General features: G+C 37.9%; 2 protein-coding genes and 1 long non-coding RNA gene across 5 annotated transcripts; all 3 read left to right on the top strand.

Annotated features, from left to right (window-relative positions):
- Positions 1-3,035: 3,035 nt before the first annotated feature.
- On the top strand, positions 3,036-3,671 carry LOC131327779 (uncharacterized mitochondrial protein AtMg00810-like). Its single transcript, XM_058360911.1, has one exon. The coding sequence runs from the start codon at positions 3,036-3,038 to the stop codon at positions 3,669-3,671; it is 636 nt and encodes a 211-aa protein (XP_058216894.1).
- A 2,701-nt stretch (positions 3,672-6,372) lies between these two features.
- Positions 6,373-14,712, top strand: LOC131327342 (probable E3 ubiquitin-protein ligase LUL4). The gene is made up of 4 exons (XM_058360448.1): positions 6,373-6,888; positions 8,627-9,134; positions 12,994-13,096; positions 14,351-14,712. The coding sequence occupies exons 1-4, from the start codon at positions 6,440-6,442 to the stop codon at positions 14,359-14,361; spliced, it is 1,071 nt and encodes a 356-aa protein (XP_058216431.1). The 5' UTR covers positions 6,373-6,439; the 3' UTR covers positions 14,362-14,712.
- Positions 14,713-18,320: 3,608 nt separating this feature from the next.
- LOC131327341 (uncharacterized) lies at positions 18,321-21,661 on the top strand. 3 transcript variants are annotated; one of them, XR_009200271.1, is made up of 5 exons: positions 18,321-18,634; positions 18,903-19,007; positions 19,264-19,409; positions 20,039-20,157; positions 21,374-21,661. It is a non-coding gene; the product is annotated as an uncharacterized LOC131327341 (long non-coding RNA). The 3 variants fall into 3 exon arrangements; XR_009200270.1 differs by having other exon boundaries at positions 18,321-19,007; positions 20,047-20,157; XR_009200269.1 differs by having other exon boundaries at positions 18,321-19,007.
- Positions 21,662-22,826: the final 1,165 nt, after the last annotated feature.

Raw genomic sequence — 22,826 nt, 5'->3', positions numbered from 1 at the left:
GTGAGATATAGAATACATTCAATAAAATACTACAACACCCGAAGGAATATCTCACTTGAACGTAGTTCCCACAATTTCAGCTTATGTACTCAAAAAGACAACACACATATAATCACAACATATGCGGTGGCACGTCTGCCATAATCCCATATACCCCAGGAATGGTGTCCCACACACCATGCTCCCAACTACCGTTAATTAGGCGGCATGGCTTACGACATGATGTGCCTCACACACAAACCTTCAGCGGTATAATCAACATCCAACGAACATGCGTAACATTAGCTAAATCCCAAATAGCATGATACACAACCACCACCATGTAATACCTTATTGAACATAACCATATCAAACACACTCACCTTTGTGTCGACCGAAGTATGCTAAATTAAGGTTTCGGCACCTCCCGAATAACCGTCTCTTTACCTAGCCACAAGTTAACTCATATTAGTTACTAATTCAAAGAATACTTGGCACAAGGTTATAAAGCTAATAAGAAGCTAAACAATGTCTAACGAATACAAATATGTCCAAGTCAATACCTAAAAGTGTCCCACGATAAGTGTGAAACCCAAACACTACCCAATTCTTCAAAAAGACAACATATTCCACGATCAATTTGTCTTAGAATGATCATAATATTTAATAGGTTTAGAACTAGTTTATGAGACCACCACAGTTAGAAATTACACTTCCGTTACATGAATTCTGATATAAAGTTTGCCCAACATAGAGTCCGGACGACAAAGTTATGCTCATCTGAAGTTACTCACACAATTGTCCAAAATTACAGATTTTGCACGTCCACCAACTTCAAACCAAAAATTGATTTAACCTATAACAAAATAAGCCACAAACACTACATATTCCGAAAGGCATACGAGTCTAGTTTCCAAATCAAAAATCGGTGCACAAACTCGATACCCGAACTAAAAGATATGACTGTTTTTCTCAAGACATGTCGGAGCCACAAATACAAAATCCAGCAGGATCACACCAACTTGTAAATTCTGCCAAACCTAGAATATGTATCTAATAAACTCCAAATTTGGTACACACCATTATCACTCATCAAAGTTCATCCCTCATGTTTCACAATAAAGGAACCTAGTCAAAATCACCCCCGAACTCAGAAATTCTGAGCAGAGCAACACAATTTCCAGCAGAACAGTTTGTGTTCGAAAATTCATAAAAAATCGAATAATTAATACTTTTTAGTAATTCCAATGCCAAAACATCACTAATTTATCAATCTTTCAAACCCAAAAGGATCCATAATCAGGAGAATCGTTTAACCATAAAAAAAATTGATGAAAGACGCAGCTCTGTAAGCTGTCTGCTCAAACATAGGAATCCTACCACAGCTTGGTTTACGATTTTTATCTTTTTTCATATTTCTCAGAAAATTCTGAAAATTTAACACAGTACAATAGACACACTATTGAACCCATAGTAAAAATACCAGAAATTAATAAGTTTTCTAGATGCCTTGAATAATTTCGTGAAGAACAGACTAGGGTTTTTTTCCTCTTTCTCTTCTCCTCTTCCCAACCGTCTCTCTCTCTCTCTCTCTCTCTCTCTCTCTCTCTCTCTCTCTCTCTCTCTCTCTCTCTCTCTCTCTATACGCGTACGAGAGAAGAATGCTTGTAAACCTATATAAAGATTATCGCGTGCAAGCGAGACCTATTGTTAACTTATGTTCTAATCGCAAATCACCTATAAGACCCTCGCAAATTCTATTGTTACAATTTTTAACCCCCAAAACAAATAGTTTCAATTAAAAGTAATTGAAATACTGAAATATCAAAGGCGGGTATTACAATACTGCTCGGTCTATACTCCTGTCTTCCTCTGTCCCGTCCTGTTACTAGGGAGAAGTTGTTCTCACTGCAGCCTATCTCGTGAATCGGATGCCCACCCCTCTTCTCTCTGGTAGCTCTCCTTATGAGCGGCTTTATGGTTAGGTTCCTAATTACTCTCTTCTTCGAGTGTTTGGTTCTACCTGTTTTGTTCTCCTCCCCAAGAAAGACCGCACTAAGCTCAGCACCCGCTGTGTCTTAGGTGTTTTTTTGGGGTACGACATTAATAAAAAATGGTATTGGTGTTATGATCCTGTGACCAAAAAGCTATATGTTTCAAGGCACATTGGCTTCTTAGAGCGTCTTCCCTATTTTACTCTTCCACTTTGCACTGCTTCTGTAGCCAAATAAGACTTGATCCATATTGACCCCTTTCCTATGGATATGGATGTGCCTCCCGAAGAGTACACCTCCACTCTTCAGGTATCTGATATTTCTGGAGCCCCCTTAGCATCACCTCGTCGTGCTCCGATCACCCAGGTCTACACCCATCGTCCAACTTCTACAACTGCTCCCCAATCTGCCTCTGCGGATCCTGATTCGCCTGCCCGTCGGTATCCCGTCCGCGACAATCGTCAACCACCGGTAAAATATGGCTTTACTAATACCTGTTTCTCATCTTCTTATCAATCATTCCTTTCCCACAGTCACACTTATTTTGAGCCTAGGTCCTATAAAGAAGCTTGCAATGATCCCAAATGGGTGGATGCCATGCAAGTTGAACTTACTGCTCTTGCTCACAATTAGACTTGGGAGTTGGTTTCACTTCTGGATGGTAAGAATCTAATCGATTGCAAATAGGTCTACAAGGTTAAGACTCATTCTGATGGTTCTTTAGAACGGTAGAAAGTCCGCTTAGTTACTAAAGGGTTTTCTCAGGAGTATGTGATTAATTATGAGGAAACTTTTGCCCCCGTTGCCAAAATGACCACTGTTCGCACCTAGATATCAGTGGCCGCAGTGCACCAGTATCCTCTTTCTCAGTTGGATGTAAAGAATGCTTTTCTCAATGGCAATCTCTCTGGAGAGATTTATATACGGCCTCCTCCTGGCTTCTCTCATCCTTCCGATATAGTTTGTCGCTTGCGTCATGCTCTCTATGGCTTGAAACAGTCCCCTCGCGCTTGGTATTCACGCTTCCAGGATGTTGTTCTTTAGATTGGCTTCACGCCTAGCATGCATGACTCTGCTCTATTTCTCCATCGCACCTCTCATGGCCTGATACTTCTCTTACTTTATGTTGATGACATGATCATCACTGGTTCTGATTCTATTGCTATTGCTGAAGTCAAAAGTCATCTCTTCCATGAATTCGAAATGAAAGACTTGGGCCCGCTACGTTATTTCCTTGGTATTGAAGCTGCTTCCTCTCCTCAAGGGTATCTTTTGGGACAGTCCAAATATGTTACTGATATTCTTCACCGTGCTCGTCTCACGGATACGAAGACTGTTGATACTCCCCTTGAACTTCATGCCAAGTTCTCTGCCTCTGATGGTGTCCCCCTTGAGGATCCTACGGAATATCGCGAATTTGTGGGTTGCTTGGTTTATCTTACTGTTATTTGGCCAGATATTTCTTATGCAGTTCACATTGTTAATCAGTTTGTCTCTGCTCCTCGGACTACGCATTGGGCTGCCCTCTTACCTATTCTCCGTTATCTTCGTGGTACCCTTCATCAGTGCCTTCTGATTTCTTCTACATCAAGCTTAACCCTCCATGTTTATGCTGATGCTAACTGGGCAAGTGATGTCAATGACCGCAAATCTACCTTTGGCCTCTGTGTTTTTCTAGGCGATTCTCTTATCTCATAAAAAAGCAAAAAGCAATTTGTTGTTGCTCGCTCCACCGCGGAAGCTAAATATCGTGCCATGGTCCATGCTACCGCTGAAATCGTTTGGCTTCGCTGGCTTATTTTCGATATGGGAGTCTTTGTTACTACTCCTACGCCTCTTTACTGCGACAATAAGAGTGCTATTCAGATTGCCCACAACTCGGTCTTCCATGAGCGCACGAAGCACATTGAGATTTATTGTCATTTCATACGTCAGCATCTTCGGTCTGATACCATTGTTTTATCCTTCGTCTCCTCCACATTGCAGTTGGCTGATTTCTTCACGAAGACCCATACCGCTGCTCGTTTCCGTTTTCTCCTTGACAAACTCTCGATGCTCTCTGCTCTCGCACCTTGAGTTTGAGGGGGGGTGTGAATATATATTCTGTATCTTCTTGTAATATGTTATTTTAGGACATGTATCGTAATCAAATTATAACATAATAATAGGGTAATCATATCGTAATCATATCATAACATAATCATAGGGTAATCATATCGTAATCAAATCTTGTAATCTTCCTTTCTTAGGCATAGCTTTACTCTATTTAAAGGTGTACTCACCTCATTGTAATTTATTCAGAAATAATATTAGTATTTTCCGTCTCTGTTTCTCTGTTTTCTATCACATTCTAGCAGAGGGGTCATCTGCGTCGTGCAACAGAGAGAGAGAGAGAGAGAGAGAGAGAGAGAAAAGTTTGCAATGTAGGGAATCAAAACTCTTTTGGGAAACCGTGGGTTCAAAATAAGAGAATGCTGCCTCAAAAATAGATTTTCAAAAATGAACAAAACTAAATTTTCAAAAAGATTCCAAATATAAGGGTAACTAAACAAGGTGGTCAATTCCGGAGTTTGAAGCCACAAGGAAATGAAGAAGTAAGGTGCTAATCAACTTGTAAAAAGTCAATTATATGTTTTCTTAGGTGCTAAGCAAAAGGAAAACTAGTGCTGTAAACTTTCACTTTCCAAGATTATAAAATTTTCAAGAACAATTAAAATGTTACGAACGGGGCAAGTAAAGAAATGCCTAATTGATGATGTAACATTTTTTGACCCAACCAAAATCTCAAAAGCTAATTGTGACTTATTCCAGATTTCTAGACAATACTATTGATACATTATTTTCCCATACAAAACAAATTGGGAAAAATGACAACCAATGACGTGTTTTGATAATTAATACCAATTAAGGACGTGTTTTGATAATTAATATCAACTAAGAACGTCAGCATGTCCTTAGTTGGTATTAATTATCAAAACACGTCCTTGGGCCTTGGCCGTCATTTGCCCAACAAATTGTGTTGGGGTGACTTATAAGTTTACCTTTTTGGAAGAATTATTAATTTAAAAAATATTTGACGGGAAATTTTAAAAGTAAAATGATGAGTTTTACTATGTTTTAGTTATCATAAATAAACTTTTTATTTTTATTGGAATAGTATTTTGATTAAGATGAATGAAAATACCGAGAAAACAAAAATTTGTTATCATAAATAATACTACTAGGCAAAAGACAGGTTTTTCTTTTTTGGAAAAAAATGGTTTGATTACTAAACTAAACATCCTTTGATATATTTTTTTGCATGTAATGATTTTTGTAACGCTCCAAGCAGACCACTTGCCCAGTACCTTGATTTTGATCCACAAGACACACCACATGGCCCAAAAGCTTAAGCACAAGGTACTAGTAGTAGCCCACAAGGTTTGTTATATGTCCAAGATCATCCATGTAGACTTCCGATGTGGGACGGAGTGTTATAATCTCCCCAACTTTATAGCCTCGCGCCCTCGCAAGGGCTTGAGCACTATAATCACTATTATAAATCAAACCAACAACCAAATCAAACCAAACTCCAAGGGCCCACACGGTCGTGTACATGGATGGCTCTGATACCACCTGTAACGCCCCAAGCAGACCACTTGCTCAGTACCCTGATTTTGATCCACAAACCACACCACATGTCCCAAAAGCTTAAGCACAAGGTACTAGTAGTAGCCCACAAGGTTTGTTATATGCCCAAGATCATCCATGTAGACTTCCGATGTGAGACGGGGTGTTACAATTTTTTTTTAGATTTTGTCAAAATACTTAAAGTTAATCATTCGTTTAGATTGGAAGAATTAAAATAATAATAAAACGGATCAAAGGTGGAAAGGTACCCAAAAGACATTCAAATTGTTCTATTTCAGGTTTTTTGTCACCAACGATTTTCGAAAATCTTAATCCTTACCTTATTTGGAGTACTTTATGATAAATAAATAATTTAAAAATTTATCAAGAATTTAACAAAATTCGTAATAAAAATAAAGATGCTATTCATATAACAATTCAAACGCAACAACTTATACAACCTTTCACATATATGTGGGGCCCACACATAGTAGTGTGTGTGGAGCCCACATGCATGTGAGAGGTTGCGTAAATTGTTGTGTTTGGATTGTTGTGTGAGTATTATTTTTGTAAAAAGAAAAAGGAAAAAAGAAAGAGAATAAATTATTTACACTGCCGATGTAAATATTTTTTTCCTCCAAATTAATTGCATTGCGACACGTGTCAAAATAGTGGTTCCAATTAATAAAATATGATGACGTGGCGCAATGCAATTGATTTGGAGGAAACAAATATTTACACCGGCGGTGTAAAAAATTTATTATCAAAAAGAAAAAAGAAAAAAAAGAAGAGAGTTTCAAGACAAACACAAGACACCCTAACCGACAACGTGTTTCTTCTCCTTCTCTCTCTAGAAAATGGGCCATTCATGGAGTTCCAGAAGAAGACCCCGCACCCGCAGTCACCATCAATCCCATCGGCCGCCGCCGCCGCCACAGCCACCGACGCCGCGGCCCCTGCCGCCAAGCTACGCCTTCGCGGCCAACGCCCCTTACCCTGCGCCGCCTCAAAACCCAAACCTAATGATGCCCGCCCCTTTCCCCTACCCTCAAAACCCTAACTTCAACGCCCACAATTACCGCTCACCCATGGCGGGTCAGTACAATTACTATCTGAATTACGGCAATCAGGGTTTTTATCCTCTGCCGCAACCGCCGCCGCCCCCGCGGTACGTGGATCATCAGAGTGCTAAGAAGGTTAGGAATTACGTGAATGTTCATAAGGATAGCATAAGGGTTGAAGCGGACGAGGAGAACCCACGTTGCCATTTGGTGTCTTTCACTTTTGACGCTATCGTTGATGGAAGGTATTGTGGGCCTGTGGCCTACTTCATCTAAACCTTTTATTGGTCCATTGATTCATTGATTGTGTTCTTTTGGTCAGAAATTGGTCTGAATTTTGGATTCTGAATATGTTTTGTTGGTTTTTTGCTTGAAAATTTATGTTTAGTTGGTTTTGGAAGCCCTTAAAAACTGGACTTGTTTTAGTAGCCCTTTTTTTTAACCCAAAAAAAAAGGGAAACAAAAAGTTTACAAACACAACTGCATTCGGAGTCCTTCGATGCATGTGTACCCTGGAGGCAGTTTGTTTTAAAGATGTGATGAAGCACCGACCCTCCCGGAGGCTGGCACGGTGCAATATTTCTAATTTTTTGGGGGCAAATGTGTATTACTTCAAATATTTTGGGTTAAAACTGTATATGATGTATATATGATACTTGTTTGTATACATTGAAGCTTCATGCGTATGCATCTAACTATATTTCCACTGGTATAGTTGACGAGCAAAGTGTTTCGATTTCTTTTTCCCTTGAAATTGGTTCGGAGTTGTGTTTGAAGCTTTAATATTTGTTAAAATTCACTTTCTTCGTGATCAACTATATCGGTGCTGCAACAGTTTGTCAATTGTACGGGATTATATCCTTTGCAATGGCTGACAATTGATCATCTGAAGGGCAAATGATTCAACATAATTCCTTTCTTCAATTGAAGTCAAGGAAAGAGCATATACTTGATAAAGGATATGCTGCTAAAATGACGCTAATGCAGATCTTTTTGAGGAAACAAAATACTCTAGGTGGTTTTTTGTCCATGTGATAGATTGGCTCCTGCGGTGGACATGGTGAACGATAGGAAAATAACTCGTCGGAAGGAAGGGATCGAAGCACTATGAAGGCGTCATGTAAAAGGAATTGTAACATGGTGTTCCCCTCCATGGGACATTTATTAATGCTTGTTTCATGTAAAAAGTGAGATAACTGCATATTAGTGGTTATCATGTCCTGTCCTGTATTTCGAGGAAGTACCATACTCATTTTATTCACTTCAAGCTATTACTTGTTTTCCACTATGTTCTAATCGAAGTGGCACTGACACGGACACGCAACACAGCACAAATAGTCTTTGAAAACACTTTGTAGTGGTCCGAGTCCGGCTAAACAATGGACCTTACATCATGGGTAGCCCATTTTACTAGAGCTTGCCTGGGCCTAATGCACTTGAGTTGTACCGTCGGCCCAATCGTCCCCTGAGGCCCATGCAGCAAGCCCATAACATCACTTCATGGCATTCAAGGTCTTAGTGGCCACTAAACCAATATACAAAGATTTTTGCTGAAACACTCTTTGAATTCTTTCACCCCAGATATGTTGCATACGACATGCATTTGACTACTTGAGTAGATATGGGCATTGCCTAAATAATTGGCTTTGTAGAACCAGGAAGTCAAAATATATGAAATGAAGAGTAGATTTTAGTACTTCAAACATGTAGGGGAGAGAGAGAGAGTGCAACCATCTTCTTAGCTAATGGTCGCAACTACCACGGACAGTTATGGTCCATCATAGATTGGCAACAACCAATATAACCGTTACGGGTATTTTTTTGTCCTGAGTTGTTTTGGTTAACCTTTACATGATTGATCTTATTTGCTAGTTGTTGAGGCAGCAAAATTTTCTGATTTGTGTGGTGTTTTGATATTGCTTGGCGTACATTGACGTTGACTTCTTTTATTTTCTTTTTGAATATTTTTTAATTGTTTTGCAGTATTACCATTTTTTACTTCGGCAAGGAAGGGCCCAACTGTACCTTCACTGCGTTATATCCTAAGATCCATACACCTGTGAAGGTTCCGTTTCAGAAAGGATCGAGCCAGAAATTCTGTCAGCCCTCAGGAACTGGTATTGACCTGGGATTCGTCAATATCAATGACTTAGCAAAACCTTCACCAGTAGATGTTTTTCCACTTGTTATATCAGCAGAGTCAAGCTCACTGTCTCTGTCAAATGATGAGCCACTCGATGAGGCAGCTATGACTACGGCTTCCCATGCACAAATTACACAAGCTATCTTAGAGAAGAGTGATGAGAGCCATTTTCTAGTAAAAGTAGTAAAGCAGATTCTGTGGGCTGAAGGTGTTCGATATGAGCTACGTGAGATTTATGGTATAAGCAGTTCGACTGAAGCAACCAGCAATGAAAATGATTCAGGAACAGAATGTGTGATTTGCATGACTCAGCCAAAGGATACTGCAGTTTTGCCGTGCAGGCATATGGTGAGAATCTCCATTTCAACCCTCAAACTTCCCTCTATACATTATTCAAGGCTTAAGAAGTTATTCCTGTTATTTACTTCTTGAAAGGTTCTCAAAACCAGACTAGTCAATAACCAGGCCTAGGAGTTCAGTCAACTTTCATGAGTGTCTATTTGCTTTGTGCTGTCGGTGTTAGATAGCTTGATATAAGATTGTTGGGCCGATTTACTAATAGCTTAAGCTTTTGGGACAGTTGGTAACTTAACATGATATCAGAGCTCAGGTTGCAAGAAGTCTTAGGTTCAAGTCTCTCCGTCTTGCTTCTCCCCTTCGTATTTTGTTTCGTTCTTTCTATGAAAATTTGCATCTCCACGTGTAGGGGTGTCAAATGGGTGGATTTGGGCCAAATCGGGTAAGTTGTAAGTGAGTTGGGTCTTTAATGGGTCATTAACCCATTTAGACCCATTAATTATGAGCTCAATTATCCATACCCAACCCGACTCATTTATTTAAAATCAAACCCGACCTACCCATTAACCCAATTACATACTATATACTAAAACTTAGAATGACTAAAATATCAATGTACACAAAAATGACCATATTACCCTTGTCAATTACATACTATATACTAAAATTTAGAATGACTAAAATACCAATGTAAACTAAAATGACCATATTGCCCCTGTAAATCTAAATGGCTAAAATACCCCTATAAAATTACTGTACTATCCCTCTACTACTAAAATGACCAAAATATTTCTTGCATTTTTCCATTTTCTGGTTCTTTCAACCAATGTTTTGAAAACCTGACTGATGAGCAAACTGGAAAAGGGACCGAGTGGATGGGTCACTGGTTGAACCGGAATCAGACCGTGACACCATAATTATATTTAAAAATAATTAATATTATAAAAATAACAAAAAAATAAATATAAACGTATATATATATATATATATATATATGTATATATGTAGGAAGAATTGCATTATTATTCAAGAAGAATGCAGCATTTTGCACTTCTCCTCAATCCCACTTCGGCTGTGAGTTGATGAAGAGGTAGTCTCTAAGCCTATAAATAGCTGACGAAGTACTATGTCAAGGTCAAACGCCTCATTGGCTCACTGCTGTGCGTGGGTCCCATTGGCAGGTCAAATTCTCTTGCCTGTCATTTCTAACTATCTCGCTAATCAGTTCAAATTTTACCTTGACCGGTTCCGTTCACCCGTGACCGGTTTTCACGGGTCGATGGTTCGACCTGTAAATATGAACGGTTTTCATTTTTTAGACCGGTTCTCTAATATTACCGGTTTTTGGGTTAATCTGGACCGGAGCATCGACCAGTCGACGGTTTAGCCAGTCAAACCGGCCGGGCTGGGCCGGTTTTTAAAACATTGCTTTCTACTACTTGTTGACAAACCGTTTACTTTTTTATCTTTTTTTGTTTATTTTAGATAAACATGGAAAATTCAGATATACCAATAATATTTTTTATAAAGCACACGGAAAAAAATCATTCTTATTTTCACTGGACATTAGAAAGTGTCCAAATAGGAATCTTCAAATGTAAACCCTACGTGTGCAAAACTTCATGGATTGTGATTTTGATCCATTAAGTTTAAAAAAAAAAAAAAACAGGGAGAGATCCAAGAGCGGGCAAATATTGTATCCAGCGGGAAAAAAGTACCAAAGAATTCGCATTGGTTAGCGAAATCGTGATACTGTTCGGACTAAAAAGCACAGAATTCTGCCGATCTTCTCTTCCTCGCAAACGACTTCATCGGAGTCCCTTCCAATCTTACTTGAGTGATTGTTGTCTGGCAAGAGAGAGAGAGGAGAACACCACTGTGTCAAGATCGATTAAAGGAAGAGAGAGAAGGGAGACGGTGGGTATTTTGCGTAGAAAGTGTTGGGGAATTCTTGCCCGTGGGAATCTCGCTGCTGGTGATGGGTCTTTTACGGATGCCATTAGATTAGCTTAGTTGCTTGTTTGCGATCCCTTGTTAGAAGCTCATCTGCTAAAGCCAATCGCTCCTATCTGGACTCAGTCTATACGAGCATCTCTCTTTAGTAATCAAGAGCTAGTTCAAGCGGAACTACGATAGGAAAAAAGATGGAAAAATGCTTGATTCCTCCTCTAATTTTTTTGTTGGGTTATATTCATGACTTATTGGGTCATTTAAGTTGACCCAATTAAGCCCAATTAGTAAATGGGTTAGATGGGTTGGACCCATTCTTTCCCAACTAATAAATGGGTTGGGTTGGTTCTATTTTTTAGTGGGTGTGTTTGGGTTGATTAATGGGTTTGGGTTTAACTTGCCACCCCTATCCATGTGCAAGACGAGGTTGCACGTGAAAGAAGGTGTTAGATAGCTTCATATAGATTGGTGGGCCCATTTCTTAACTGCTCAATCTTTTGGGACTACTGGTAACTTAACAGCTGGAAGGTGTCTTGTTTTGTTTTGTTTTTTCCTAATAGTCAAGATTGGATCTGTGTTGGACGGACTCTTCTTGTGTAAGTGTTCGTGTCTAATATTGTACTTGGGCAAGGGCTTGTGAATTGTGTCTGACACAGTGTTGGACATTCACCTGTCAAACTTGTATAGCAATTTGAGCTTACCACATAACTCTGCACAAAACTCTCATATTATGCATGGAATGCTCGATTTTATCTTATAAACAGGATTTTCCATGTGTCCATACACTTAATGTTTGATGAATCAGACACTTAAGACACATTCTCGAACCCAAAACCTATATACTTCAGCCCAAACAAAGACCAACTTGTTGAACAGACTGGGGGTTAGTAAGTTGTCACAGTTGCATTGATTATATGAACTTAGCTTAGCTGAGACACTGTTGTGACCCGTTGAGGGTCTTGACTTGTTCAACTAACCCAAGGTTGTCAAAAACAATTGGGAGTTGCAGCATGGTGGCTGATTAAAGATGCTAAATCTCTGAGCCAATTATTTAACTCATGGGTTGATCCTATATGTAGTTCCTAACTACCAATTCTCAGGAGACAGTCTTATCTAAAGCACAGAAAATTAAGTAATGGAAGTAATTCCATACATCCTACCCGCTGCACGTGTGGTGGCCCACTTGTTTTTGTGAGAACCATGTAATGTGTCCTGTGGATGATTATTTTTAGCTGCCATTATGCATTTTCCAAACAAGATTTATGGTTATCCACCTACACTTGGAGGTTTTCTGTAAGGAAATGATTTCGTACAAGGGTCCGAGTACAAGAAAATGGTGTAAGGCAATAAGTTTTGTCTAATTATGTCCTAAAAGGTTCACTTTGTTTGGTTTTGAGTTTTGAGATTTTTTTTTGATGTAATGAGTGGAGAAAGATACATAGAGAAATTTATTGAGAATGGTGCAGAGAGAGAGAAACTATTTTCAAAATTTGTAAGCGAACAAAGTGATTCATTTTTGTCTAATTATGTCCTAAAAGTTGTTACAGCAAACATTTTAAAGGTACTCTCGAGACTTTGGTTTATAATGGCTTGCACCTCTCTCTCTCTCTCTCTCTCTCTCTCTCTCTCTCTCTCTCTCTCTCTCTCTCTCTGTGACACCCCGCTTTCCGGTGGCCGGCAGTACTGCAGGATGGCAGGCTCCGTCCGAACGGAAGGGGGTAAGTCATGGTTTATAAGAAAAGATCCCTCCTACTTGTACAAGGCCTTTTAAAGCCGTAAGGGCGGGCCAAAGCGCATAGGAACTTCACAGTTAAGCATACTCATTCTGATCTACTGGGAAGTCTATGGGCGTTGGGCGTTCAAAGCAAACAATATTGTACAAAGATGGAGCGGATCGTTACACGCTGTGTGTGTGTGTTTGTGTGTGTGTGACTAACAAGGCGTGTTTTGCCTTCTACAGTGCTTGTGCTGCGAGTGTGCCAAAGAATTGAGGCTTCAATCTAACAAGTGTCCAATATGTCGCCAGCCCATTAAAGAACTCATGGAGATTAAGGTTATTGAAGGTAATACTCAAAGACCCTTTTCTTAATGCTGCAGTTCTGGTTGTAACCTGCCTTTCAACTTCATCTTCTTATATTTGTAAACATGATGTGAAAAAGTTTACAGGGCAAAGGGTACAAGAAATGTTTTTGACGTTTTTCTTTGGAAAATCATCCAGGAAGCATATCTAATCAGACCCTTTTCTTAATGCTGCAGTTCTGGTTGTAACCTGCCTTTCAACTTCATCTTCTTATATTTGTAAACATGATGTGAAAAAAGCTTACACTGCAAAGGGTATAAGAAATGCTTTCGACATTTTTCTTTGGAAAATCATCCAGGAAGCATATCTAATCAGACCCTTTTCTTAATGCTGCAGTTCTGGTTGTAACCTGCCTTTCAATTTCATCTTCTTATATTTGTAAACATGTTGTAAAAAAAGTTTACACTGCAAAGGGTATAAGAAATGTTTTCGACGTTTTTCTTTGGAAAATCATCCAGGAAGCATATCCTAATCATTCAACTTTACAGCAAATGCACGACCTGTTCATTTGCACCTTGTAAACATCATTTAACCTTGGAAAATAAGAGAAATACTTTACTGAATATGTTTATTTTAAGTATGTTCTAAAATTCGCTAAACGCTAATTGGGTGGAAGAGAGGTGCCTCACGCCTAGGGCAAGGGGCCTAGAGATGACGCAAGACTAGGAAGAAAGAAAAATTACACCGAAGAATTACTAAAAAGTAACTAGTAACAACTAATAGGAGTAACAAATAACTAGTCAAATACAAAATTGGATGTTCAAAGTTCAAGACAATATAAAATTAAGTACTTAACACATAAACGATACACGTTATATGTTTTTGGTTTTTGTGAAAATAACACTTAACTCCTTGTATTTTTTAATATCACACATTTAACCCTAGAACTTTTGAAACTTACGAAATAGACCCGTCAACTCATCACCGCCTAGCTGACTGATCCCCGCCTGGTTGCCTTCTGACCGACTGATCCCCGCTTAGCCAATTAATCCCCGACTATTGTACAAAACACCTAATCAGTGCGTAGACCCTAGAATCTAGGCGTTGCCTACGAGGCCGACTTTTAGGACATTAGACTTGACATGTGATAGATGCATTTGATACTTACACTTGTACTTGTGCCTGACACTCGGACTCGAGTCTATTTGACACTGCAGTAAGATTCTAACATTAGTTACTGTTTCTTTTTGTAAAATAAGGAATTCACTTGCTGACACAATTTCCTTGTATTTTCCAGGGCAATCATGACCTTAAGGCTTTGTAAAGGAACAAGCAATACTTGTACAGAGGAAATATGAAGCCATACAGCTGGGTGCTATTTTGTACAGCCTTTTAAGGCACAATTTTCAATTTAGGAGTGACAACCATTCCTTGTGGGCAAGGTTTTGATTGCTGCTGGAGTAGTTTTTGGTTTCTTGAGTGTATTATACGATTTGATAGAGAAGTAATTAAGCTGAAATATGTGAAATATCTGATGAACACTCCCCCTCCCCAATATCTTTTTCGATTTTCTTGTTTTGCAAATTTTTTGCACCTGTTTTCTTGCAACTAATCCAATTTGCAATGCCCCAATAAGCTAGCAAGTCTACATTTCATTACTTTCTCCACAGGATAATGCCCGTTTTGCTTTATGGTTTTGTCCGACGCTGTAGTTTGACACTGAAAAGTCCGAGTTTTTTTTTGGCTTTGAGGCTACTGCTGGCGATTAAGTCAGTGGAGACAGGGTGGGGGATATAGCTCATGAGGGATCAGTTCTGGCTCTAAGCAAAGACGAGCAAGGATGTCGTCTTGGGTCCCTAAAGATTTGTTGAAAATTGGAGCTCAAAAAGTTATGTAGTAGTGTTCATTAAATATGGGAATAAAAAAATAGAAATGAGCCCATCAAATAAGTGAAGAATTTATAATACAAGCATATTTAGTGCCTTCATCGATAAACAGGTGAGGGTGATGATTTTTCAAATTTTTGTATTGATGCAGAATATTGGAATTTTACCTAGTTGAATCCTAGTAATAATTTTACTTTTTAAATTTGACTTTCTTTTTCCTATTTTTATTGTGAAATGAATACAGAGTTCGAAGTTTTTGAAAGGGAGACTTAAATATCCATCCCCAAACCCTATCCCACGTAAGTATTCATTCCAATCATTTTGAACGGTTATGTTTTCATCCTTCTAGACGGTGAATTACATATCTTACCCTTTTAATAAAAATATTCATATATGTGTGTGTATTGGCTTCCTAAATTAGTGGGATTCAACTATTTCCTAATTTAGTGGCATTCAACCATTTTCCAATTTAAAGAGAATTTCAAAATATAAAAAATTTGTAATAACCAAATCCCACCGATTTATTTTTTACCAAATTAAATTCGAAAACCATATTTATTTTCCCCATCTACTATGTATTATCATGAAACCTTTTGAAACATGGTTGAATCAACCATGTTTTTCATGAATTATTTTTATAAAATTATCATAAAAATTATTTCGAAACTTAGACAATATTCAAACTGACCATGTTTTTCATGGTTAATTCTACAAATTCACTATGAACATATTAAAAAAAACCTTCCAACTACGATTGATCACAAAACATCATGAAATATGCTTGAAAAAATATACATTGACGAAATACACTATGAAACAAAATACACCATGAAATTTGATAGAATAAACCATAAAATTTGCTTCATAGAATATACCATTAAATCTGCTTGATAAACTCAAGTGAGCATTTACATGACAAAATAGAAGTATTATCAAATGAAACGCATCAAATATGTGTTTGCATGACTCGATGAAGCAAAGAACAAAGCCAAACTAGATCGGAAATAGCAACCGCAATCAGAAAACAAAAAATACGAACTCGAGCCATTCAATAATCATCTTCCTCTCCACCATTTTCTGTTTGTACTGTCTTCTTGTCCATGAGTGTAGTATCTGTTTTATTAGTTTCATTCTTTTTGAATTCTCACCGGCTGAGCAAAACAAAGAATGAGTGTTTGCACGGGAATTCATAACAAAAGAAAAGCGGTGGAGGAAGTGGTTAATACGTAAACCATAGAGAATGCCAAGATCACCAACTAATTCAACCATATTGCTTCCTCACTGCCTATTTTAGTGCCAGTTGATGGAGACCCAAGATTGCCGATGTGATGGATGACGAGATGAGGGGCGGAGGTTGCCAAGGAGAGGTTCTGATATATGAAAATGCAAAATAGAAATGGGTATTCAAAAGGGGAGTTGTTTAAATGGTTGTCGAAATAATAGGATTTTCAACCGGGGGTTTAAATAGTTGCCAAAATACTAAGGATTTGTTAGGGGTGATTATCCTAAAATTAGGCTAGAGGACCTTCTAAATTATTTTTTAGTTCCCAAAATCCCTGCCTATAAATATAAATAAATAAATAAATATATATATATATATATATATATATATATATAATAGTCAATGTATTTAATAAAGGGCAATCCTAGAATTATTTAAAAACAGGAATGGAAACATAACTGTTCAAAATGTGGCGAATGAATACTTACATGGTATGATTAAAGAGGATGGATATTTAAAAACTCTTTAAATTCGTCTTGGATTCTAAAAAATTAGGGCTGACCCTGAATTCGGGTTTGTTTGATCAAGTGAGTGATTGTTTGAATGATGGGGAAAAGAAAGATGGAGAAAACCAATTCCTTATTAATTTCGTTGTCGTTCTATGTGAATTAAATGTAGTAATTTGTCCTTCATTTCTCGGGAATAGGTGGGGCTGTAGTGCACCCGCCGTACTACATGGCTGATCCGACTGTCCATTTCGTTGCGGATGGTTTGGATTTAATCCGAACTCCTACAAATCCTAGCCGTCCATTGTTCGGATGAAAATCTGAGCCGTCCCTTGCCGAGATGAACGGCCGGATTGACCGCACTACACGTGTAGTGCGGAGGGTGCACTACAGCACCCCAGGTCCCATTTCTCCTCTTGTCACAAATTCAGAAGATATACACACACACACACACACAAGTCGGTCTCATTTTAGGTCCGCATTATAGTTAAAATGCGGACCTCCTCATTTCTCCCATTTTTCAATCGAATTTCGATGATCTGAGCAGCTCAATGTGTTCAGAACGTGATTTCAAGGGTACCCGTGAGAAATCGGCAAAAAAAAAAGACTGAAAAATGCTTCATTCGAGCAGTTTTTGTTTGAACCGTTCGATAAAAAAACAAACAAAAACTACTCGGATGAAGCCCTTCCTAGTCATTTTTTTTGCTGGTTTTTATCGGCACCGTTAAAATCACGTTTTGAATACATTAAGCGGCTCGGATCATCGAAATTCAATCAGGAAAGGGAGGTCTGCATTTTATTAAAATGAGGTGGTTCTTACAGGAGACGGACTCTGTATATATATATACACCACGGATCCAGTGAGGGATCCCTTACCAGTCTACCGTGCGGACCTCCCTTTTTCCGATCGAATTGCGACGATCCGAGCTGCTCAATGTGTTCAGAACGTGATTTTAAGGGTACCCGCGAGAAAACAGCAAAAAAAATGATCGGGAAGGGCTTGATCCGAGCAGTTTTTACTAAACCGTTCAGTAAAAAACTGCTCGGATCAAGCCCTTCCCGATCATTTTTTTTGCTGATTTCTCGCAAGTACCCTTAAAATCACGTTCTGATCACTTTGAGCGGCTCGGATCGTCCCAATTCGATCGGGAAATGGGAGTCCCGCACGGTAAGCCCGTGCGGGATCCCTTAAGGGAACCGGACTATATATATATATATACATATGTGTGTGTTTGTGTGTGTGCGTTTGCACGACCTGCTTTGGCTAGTTCAGGGTTGCTGGGATAACCCAATAGATCTAGATAATTTTCCCAAACATGAGTAAATCGTAGCAGCAACCACCGCTTTGGCCACCAATTTCCTACCTCTATTAAAGAAGAACCAGTTTGGGCAATTCCATCGCTTGCCAATTTTTGACTGATTTGGACAATTTTGCCGTTCAATTGCAAGACATGTAGTGTTAATCAATTGGGTAATTTTGTCATTTCACATTTCCTAAGTCTGGATACGTGGCTTTACCAGGACCAGGAGGGAGAAATCCCCTTCAACTTTACTCTTTTTCCCTTCTTTCCCTCACCGATTTATACCCCCTCCCACCGATTCATACCCTGCCTCCACGCCATTATTTCTTCTTCTTCTTCTTCTTCCCCTCTATCTCTCTCTCTCTCTGAGGAATGAAATCATCAACGCCATCACGCTGGTGTCGGAGAAGGTCAGGAACGTTGAGTTCGAGAGATTTTGGGAATGGAAATAGCAGATCTCAGATTTGGCAAGATTGTCATTGTTCTGGCCTCTGTTCTTCTCATTTACTCCCCCATAGCGTCACACTCTCGCACACCACACCATCCACTCCAACTTCTTACCAAAATTATTTCACGGCATCAGTGGTCGATGGAAAGGGTAAGTCCAGTTACTGCGGCTCCGACAAATATCGTCGTCTAAAATCGTAAACGTCGCTCGTTAGGTAAGTTCTTACTCAATGTGGGTTTCGATTGGCTAATTGTTGGGTTTAGTAGTAATTTGTGAGAGTGGGTTTCGATTTGTGAGAACCCGACTTCTAGAAATTGCATAAGGTATACAGATTTTCTGTGGTTGTTAATCCTTTCTGGTTGTCGATCTAGGTTTTTGTTTGAATTTTGTTTCTATATATCTGATTTGCCCGCTTTGCATGCGTTTGTTAGTGCTAATTTCTCTGGGTATTCGGATTGTGATTGTTGGTGTTGATTTTGCAAAGAGTTAAAGTTGGTTCTATGGTTCTTTGGTTGGTGAGGGGGGTCAGAAGCGGAGAAGAAGAATTGAAGGAACGAATTTGGATTGTCAAATCTTGATTTGCTTCTCTTGGTAAGATGTTACGTACCCTACCTGCCAGTTTGATAGTAGATTGTGTTCCAATTCTTCGTTTCAGTGGTTTGATTTTTTAGGATCTATAATTAAACCATCATAACTTGGGTTAAGATATTATGTAGTTAGATTTGGTGGAAATAGCTAGAACTTAACTTGAAAGTGCAGAAACTATGGGTTTTCGGTGGATTTCTCCGATTTATGTTCTTCGCTGTGGTTTGCATGTTGTTAATGTGGTTGCAAATTTTTTTTTTAGGGTTTGTTGGTTGTCGATCAGAGGCTCCGTGAACGTATATTCTAGGGTTAGGATTTTGGTTGAAAGAAAAAACAGGGAATAAATGGGCCAATAGTTGCTCATCTACAACTTTGTGGCTCCAGATTGAGGGTTCATATATTCTAAAGGTAATTTTCTAAATTCTTTTTACATGATTTAGGCTGGATTTGGGTTGTCATTTGGGTGGATTGTATGTATTTTCGGTTGGACAATGTTTAATTTTTGGCCATGTGCATTGGTTGCTGATATTAGGCTATGGCACATTACTGTAAGTTGTTACCCTCTACTTTCACAAAATCAACAAACAATACAGATACTTACAAAAAACAATACAAAAGACTTGAGTAACGACAAAACGCGTATAAGCAATTTGAGTATGAAGTTGCCTTTGAGTCTTGGCTATATTTACCGCCCTCTTTCAATTGAAGTCACATATCTGAGGGCAAAAGTTCTGTCTCCCTGCCTAAGTGCAAACATATGGACCATATGGTTAGTGGTTTACCTATACATAGGGATGGTTACCTTAGCATGTGCTATTTTGCTGCTATATTTTTCAATGAATTGTGCTGATGGAGTATATTCAATTAGATGTTCAGAATGCTCTAACACTAACAGTGTGTTTTGGGATGAGATTGCTTGCCTTCTTTTTCTTTTCTTCAAATTCTCTTAGCTAGCTTCTGGTCCTAGGTTTTTTTTTTTTTTTCAAAGATGAAGATCTATCTGTTATCTTGCATGTTGAATTTTTTTTCCCCTGGAGACATCTAGCTTGCTCCCTTGAGGAACTGAAAATCAATCATGAGCTCCTCTGCTGTTGCAATGACGATGATATGCAATGGGCTTCTGACAATGCATAGTTCACAGGAAATAATGCATCAGGTAGTTATCTAATCACTTTGCAGGATTTAAATGTATTACAATAGTTTCTCTTTCATTATTTGAAATACTAAAGAAGGCCTTTATTGGACAAATATGAAGAAAGACAGATACCTTTTAGCTGTAGGAGTTGGAATTTCAAGGTATGCATTCCATGCTTCGAGTGTGAATCCAGAGACCTTTGAGTCTTTTCCATTTTATTAATTTCAGTGCTTTCTGAACTCGAGATGGTATCACGAATATTTGCAGGTGATTATCTTGGCTCATTTAAAGTGGTGATTATCTTGTCTCATTTAAAGTTTTAAACGCTATCACTGGTTGGTTTACTTGTGTTTTCGAGGTGGTATCACGAATATTTGTCGGGTGATTATGTTGGCTCATTTAAATACTATCACTGTTTGGTTTACTTGTGTTTTTAGTTTCCTTATTAAGTTTTTATTCTGTTTGGATCCATATAAACAAACTATAGTGCTCCATGTTGGCATTTTTAGTGTTGTGTCATTCTCCTTTGCTTTCATTCCGTAATTGAATGCTTCTCATTTTCATCCTCACTTAACTGAGTAGAAATTAATGATGCCATGTCACTGAAGCTGCCCTAATAAAGGACACAAAAACTGTAGATATCCTTATCATTGCTGTCCCAACTATCCGAGTGGATGAATTGAAAGGAATAACAGAAAAATTTGGTACAAAGGCTTTAATCGGTACTGCCATTAAAAGTTAGACTCCAGTAAGCAGCTAGACCTAGAATTTTTAGCACAATTTGGGCTCATCACATTGCGTTAATTTCTATATGTTGTATAACAACCTAAGATCGATTAATTGCTTCATGAATTAACAGGTTTCTGTGTTCCACCTTAATATATTTTTACTTTCTATGTCAGAATAGTTGTTTAGATGTCAAAAATTATGTCTAGAAGACAAAAAAAATCATGCTCTACAGTTTTAGGGTGTCATGATATATATTTTTTGCATTAGACATTAGACAGCAACAACATTTCAGTTTAATGATTGGCTATATGAATTCTTGCAAAAATTTGTTACCTTTTCTGTTCAATATGTTAAGCAAAGGAGTTGGACAACTTTCCGCATGATTCGAGTAACAAGTTCACAGGATTGTTTTTCTTGTATTCTAGCCATTGAAGGAACTTTGGACAGCCCCACACACTAACATTGATTTGCACATATATTTGCTTTTATACATATTTGTATTTTGTAGATATTGAACTTGCAAGCAGAAGACTGTGGAAGTTGAAAAGCAAGTGACAAGGCAATAAAGGGAATTGCTCCAATTGAGACCTCCTGACCACCGAGAAGGAGCAGATTCAAGCCATCCCCAACTACTGCAACGATTTTAGAAATATTCAAAATTGCTCTCTTTAACGGGTATGACAAACGTGCCATGGAGGCTGTTGCAGCTGAGGCTTGGAAATATATGTGCTGTAAAATGTAATTATCTGCGTTCCTTTTCTGCTCAACCCTATTTGGTTTTTGTCATTAATGACGTTATCTGCGTGTAAATAACAGGTTTTTACCATTAATGACGTTATCTGCGTGTAAACCTTATCCTTGGATTTACAATACGTGCTTTCCCAAATTGGTTTTTTCAACAAGCATGACGGACGTATCTTGCACGTCGCGATGTAACTAGTCAAGAACTAAAAGCCCTGTAAGGAGCAACGCCGGAGAACTCTTTTACTTGGTTCAAGCCTTGTGTCAAATCATCAAGTACAATAAAAATACACTGTTAAATAACCTGTGCTTTTGTTTTTTGAGTGAGGGAAACGAGATCATTTAGTTATTTTTTACAAATTTTTAATAGATTTGCATTTGCTTAATGAATTAATCATTCTTCAGGACTAGAGAAATTGAAAAAAAAAAAAAAAAAACCCATAGTGATGACCAAAAGCAAAAAAATGTTTAATAAAAATGGAGTTCTATTTTTTTCCCATCTTTTTGAGTTTATTTCAATTTTGGTAAAAAAAATTATACTTTTTCGATTTTTCTTGTTGGACAAATATTAGTATCAAAAAATTAAAAATGGTAGTAAAAAATTCACTCAACATAAAAAAATAGCAAATTTTTTTTAAGAAAATAATTAATTTGCTCTCATACCCTTCCTGAGTTTTTTTTTTTCCCCTTTTCTTTCCTATAATGTTCCAAACAGAGCCTTAGGGTGTGTTTGGTTCTTATGGAATTAAATGGAAGAGTAAGGAAAATAATTGAAGAAGAAAATTGTGGGGAAATATGAGAGAAACTCCACTGTGCTTTTAGGGCCTCTAAGGCCAATTTTTTCCCGCACTTTTTTTTTTTGTTGTTTTTTTTATTATTACTTTGATTTGGGTTAATCTTCTCGGTGTGAGAAACAAAAAAGTATAGACAAAATTTTAAAAAATTCTTACAAAACGAAATTTTTTTACAAAACGACAAAAAATACCCAAAAATTAAAAAGTTAAATTTTTTTTTTGAATTGATTTCCACACTCTTAGGCCAAATTTTTCCCGCACTTTTTTTTGTTGTTTTTCTTAATTTTACTTTGATATGGGTTAATCTTCTTGGTGTGAGAAATGAAAAAGTATAAAAATATAGATTAAATTAATTTTTTTTTTTCAAAATGACAAAAAACACCGGAAAATAAAATTTTTTTTTTTTTTTGTAATTTCGACACTCTT

Source organism: Rhododendron vialii, chromosome 5a, assembly GCF_030253575.1.
Source record: "Rhododendron vialii isolate Sample 1 chromosome 5a, ASM3025357v1".
In the NCBI taxonomy this organism is placed as follows: Eukaryota; Viridiplantae; Streptophyta; class Magnoliopsida; order Ericales; family Ericaceae; genus Rhododendron; species Rhododendron vialii.
Note: the sequence above shows the minus strand (reverse complement) of the source record. Positions and strands in the feature narration are given on the sequence as shown.

Bases quoted from the DNA above. Each gene is read 5' to 3' on its own strand.
- LOC131327342 (XM_058360448.1), top strand. From the start codon at position 6,440: ATGGGCCATTCATGGAGTTCCAGAAGAAGACCCCGCACCCGCAGTCAC. The intron at 6,889-8,626 runs GTATTGTGGGCC...ATTGTTTTGCAG, and splicing joins GACGCTATCGTTGATGGAAG to TATTACCATTTTTTACTTCG. The intron at 9,135-12,993 runs GTGAGAATCTCC...TGCCTTCTACAG, and splicing joins TTTTGCCGTGCAGGCATATG to TGCTTGTGCTGCGAGTGTGC.
- LOC131327779 (XM_058360911.1), top strand. From the start codon at position 3,036: ATGCATGACTCTGCTCTATTTCTCCATCGCACCTCTCATGGCCTGATA.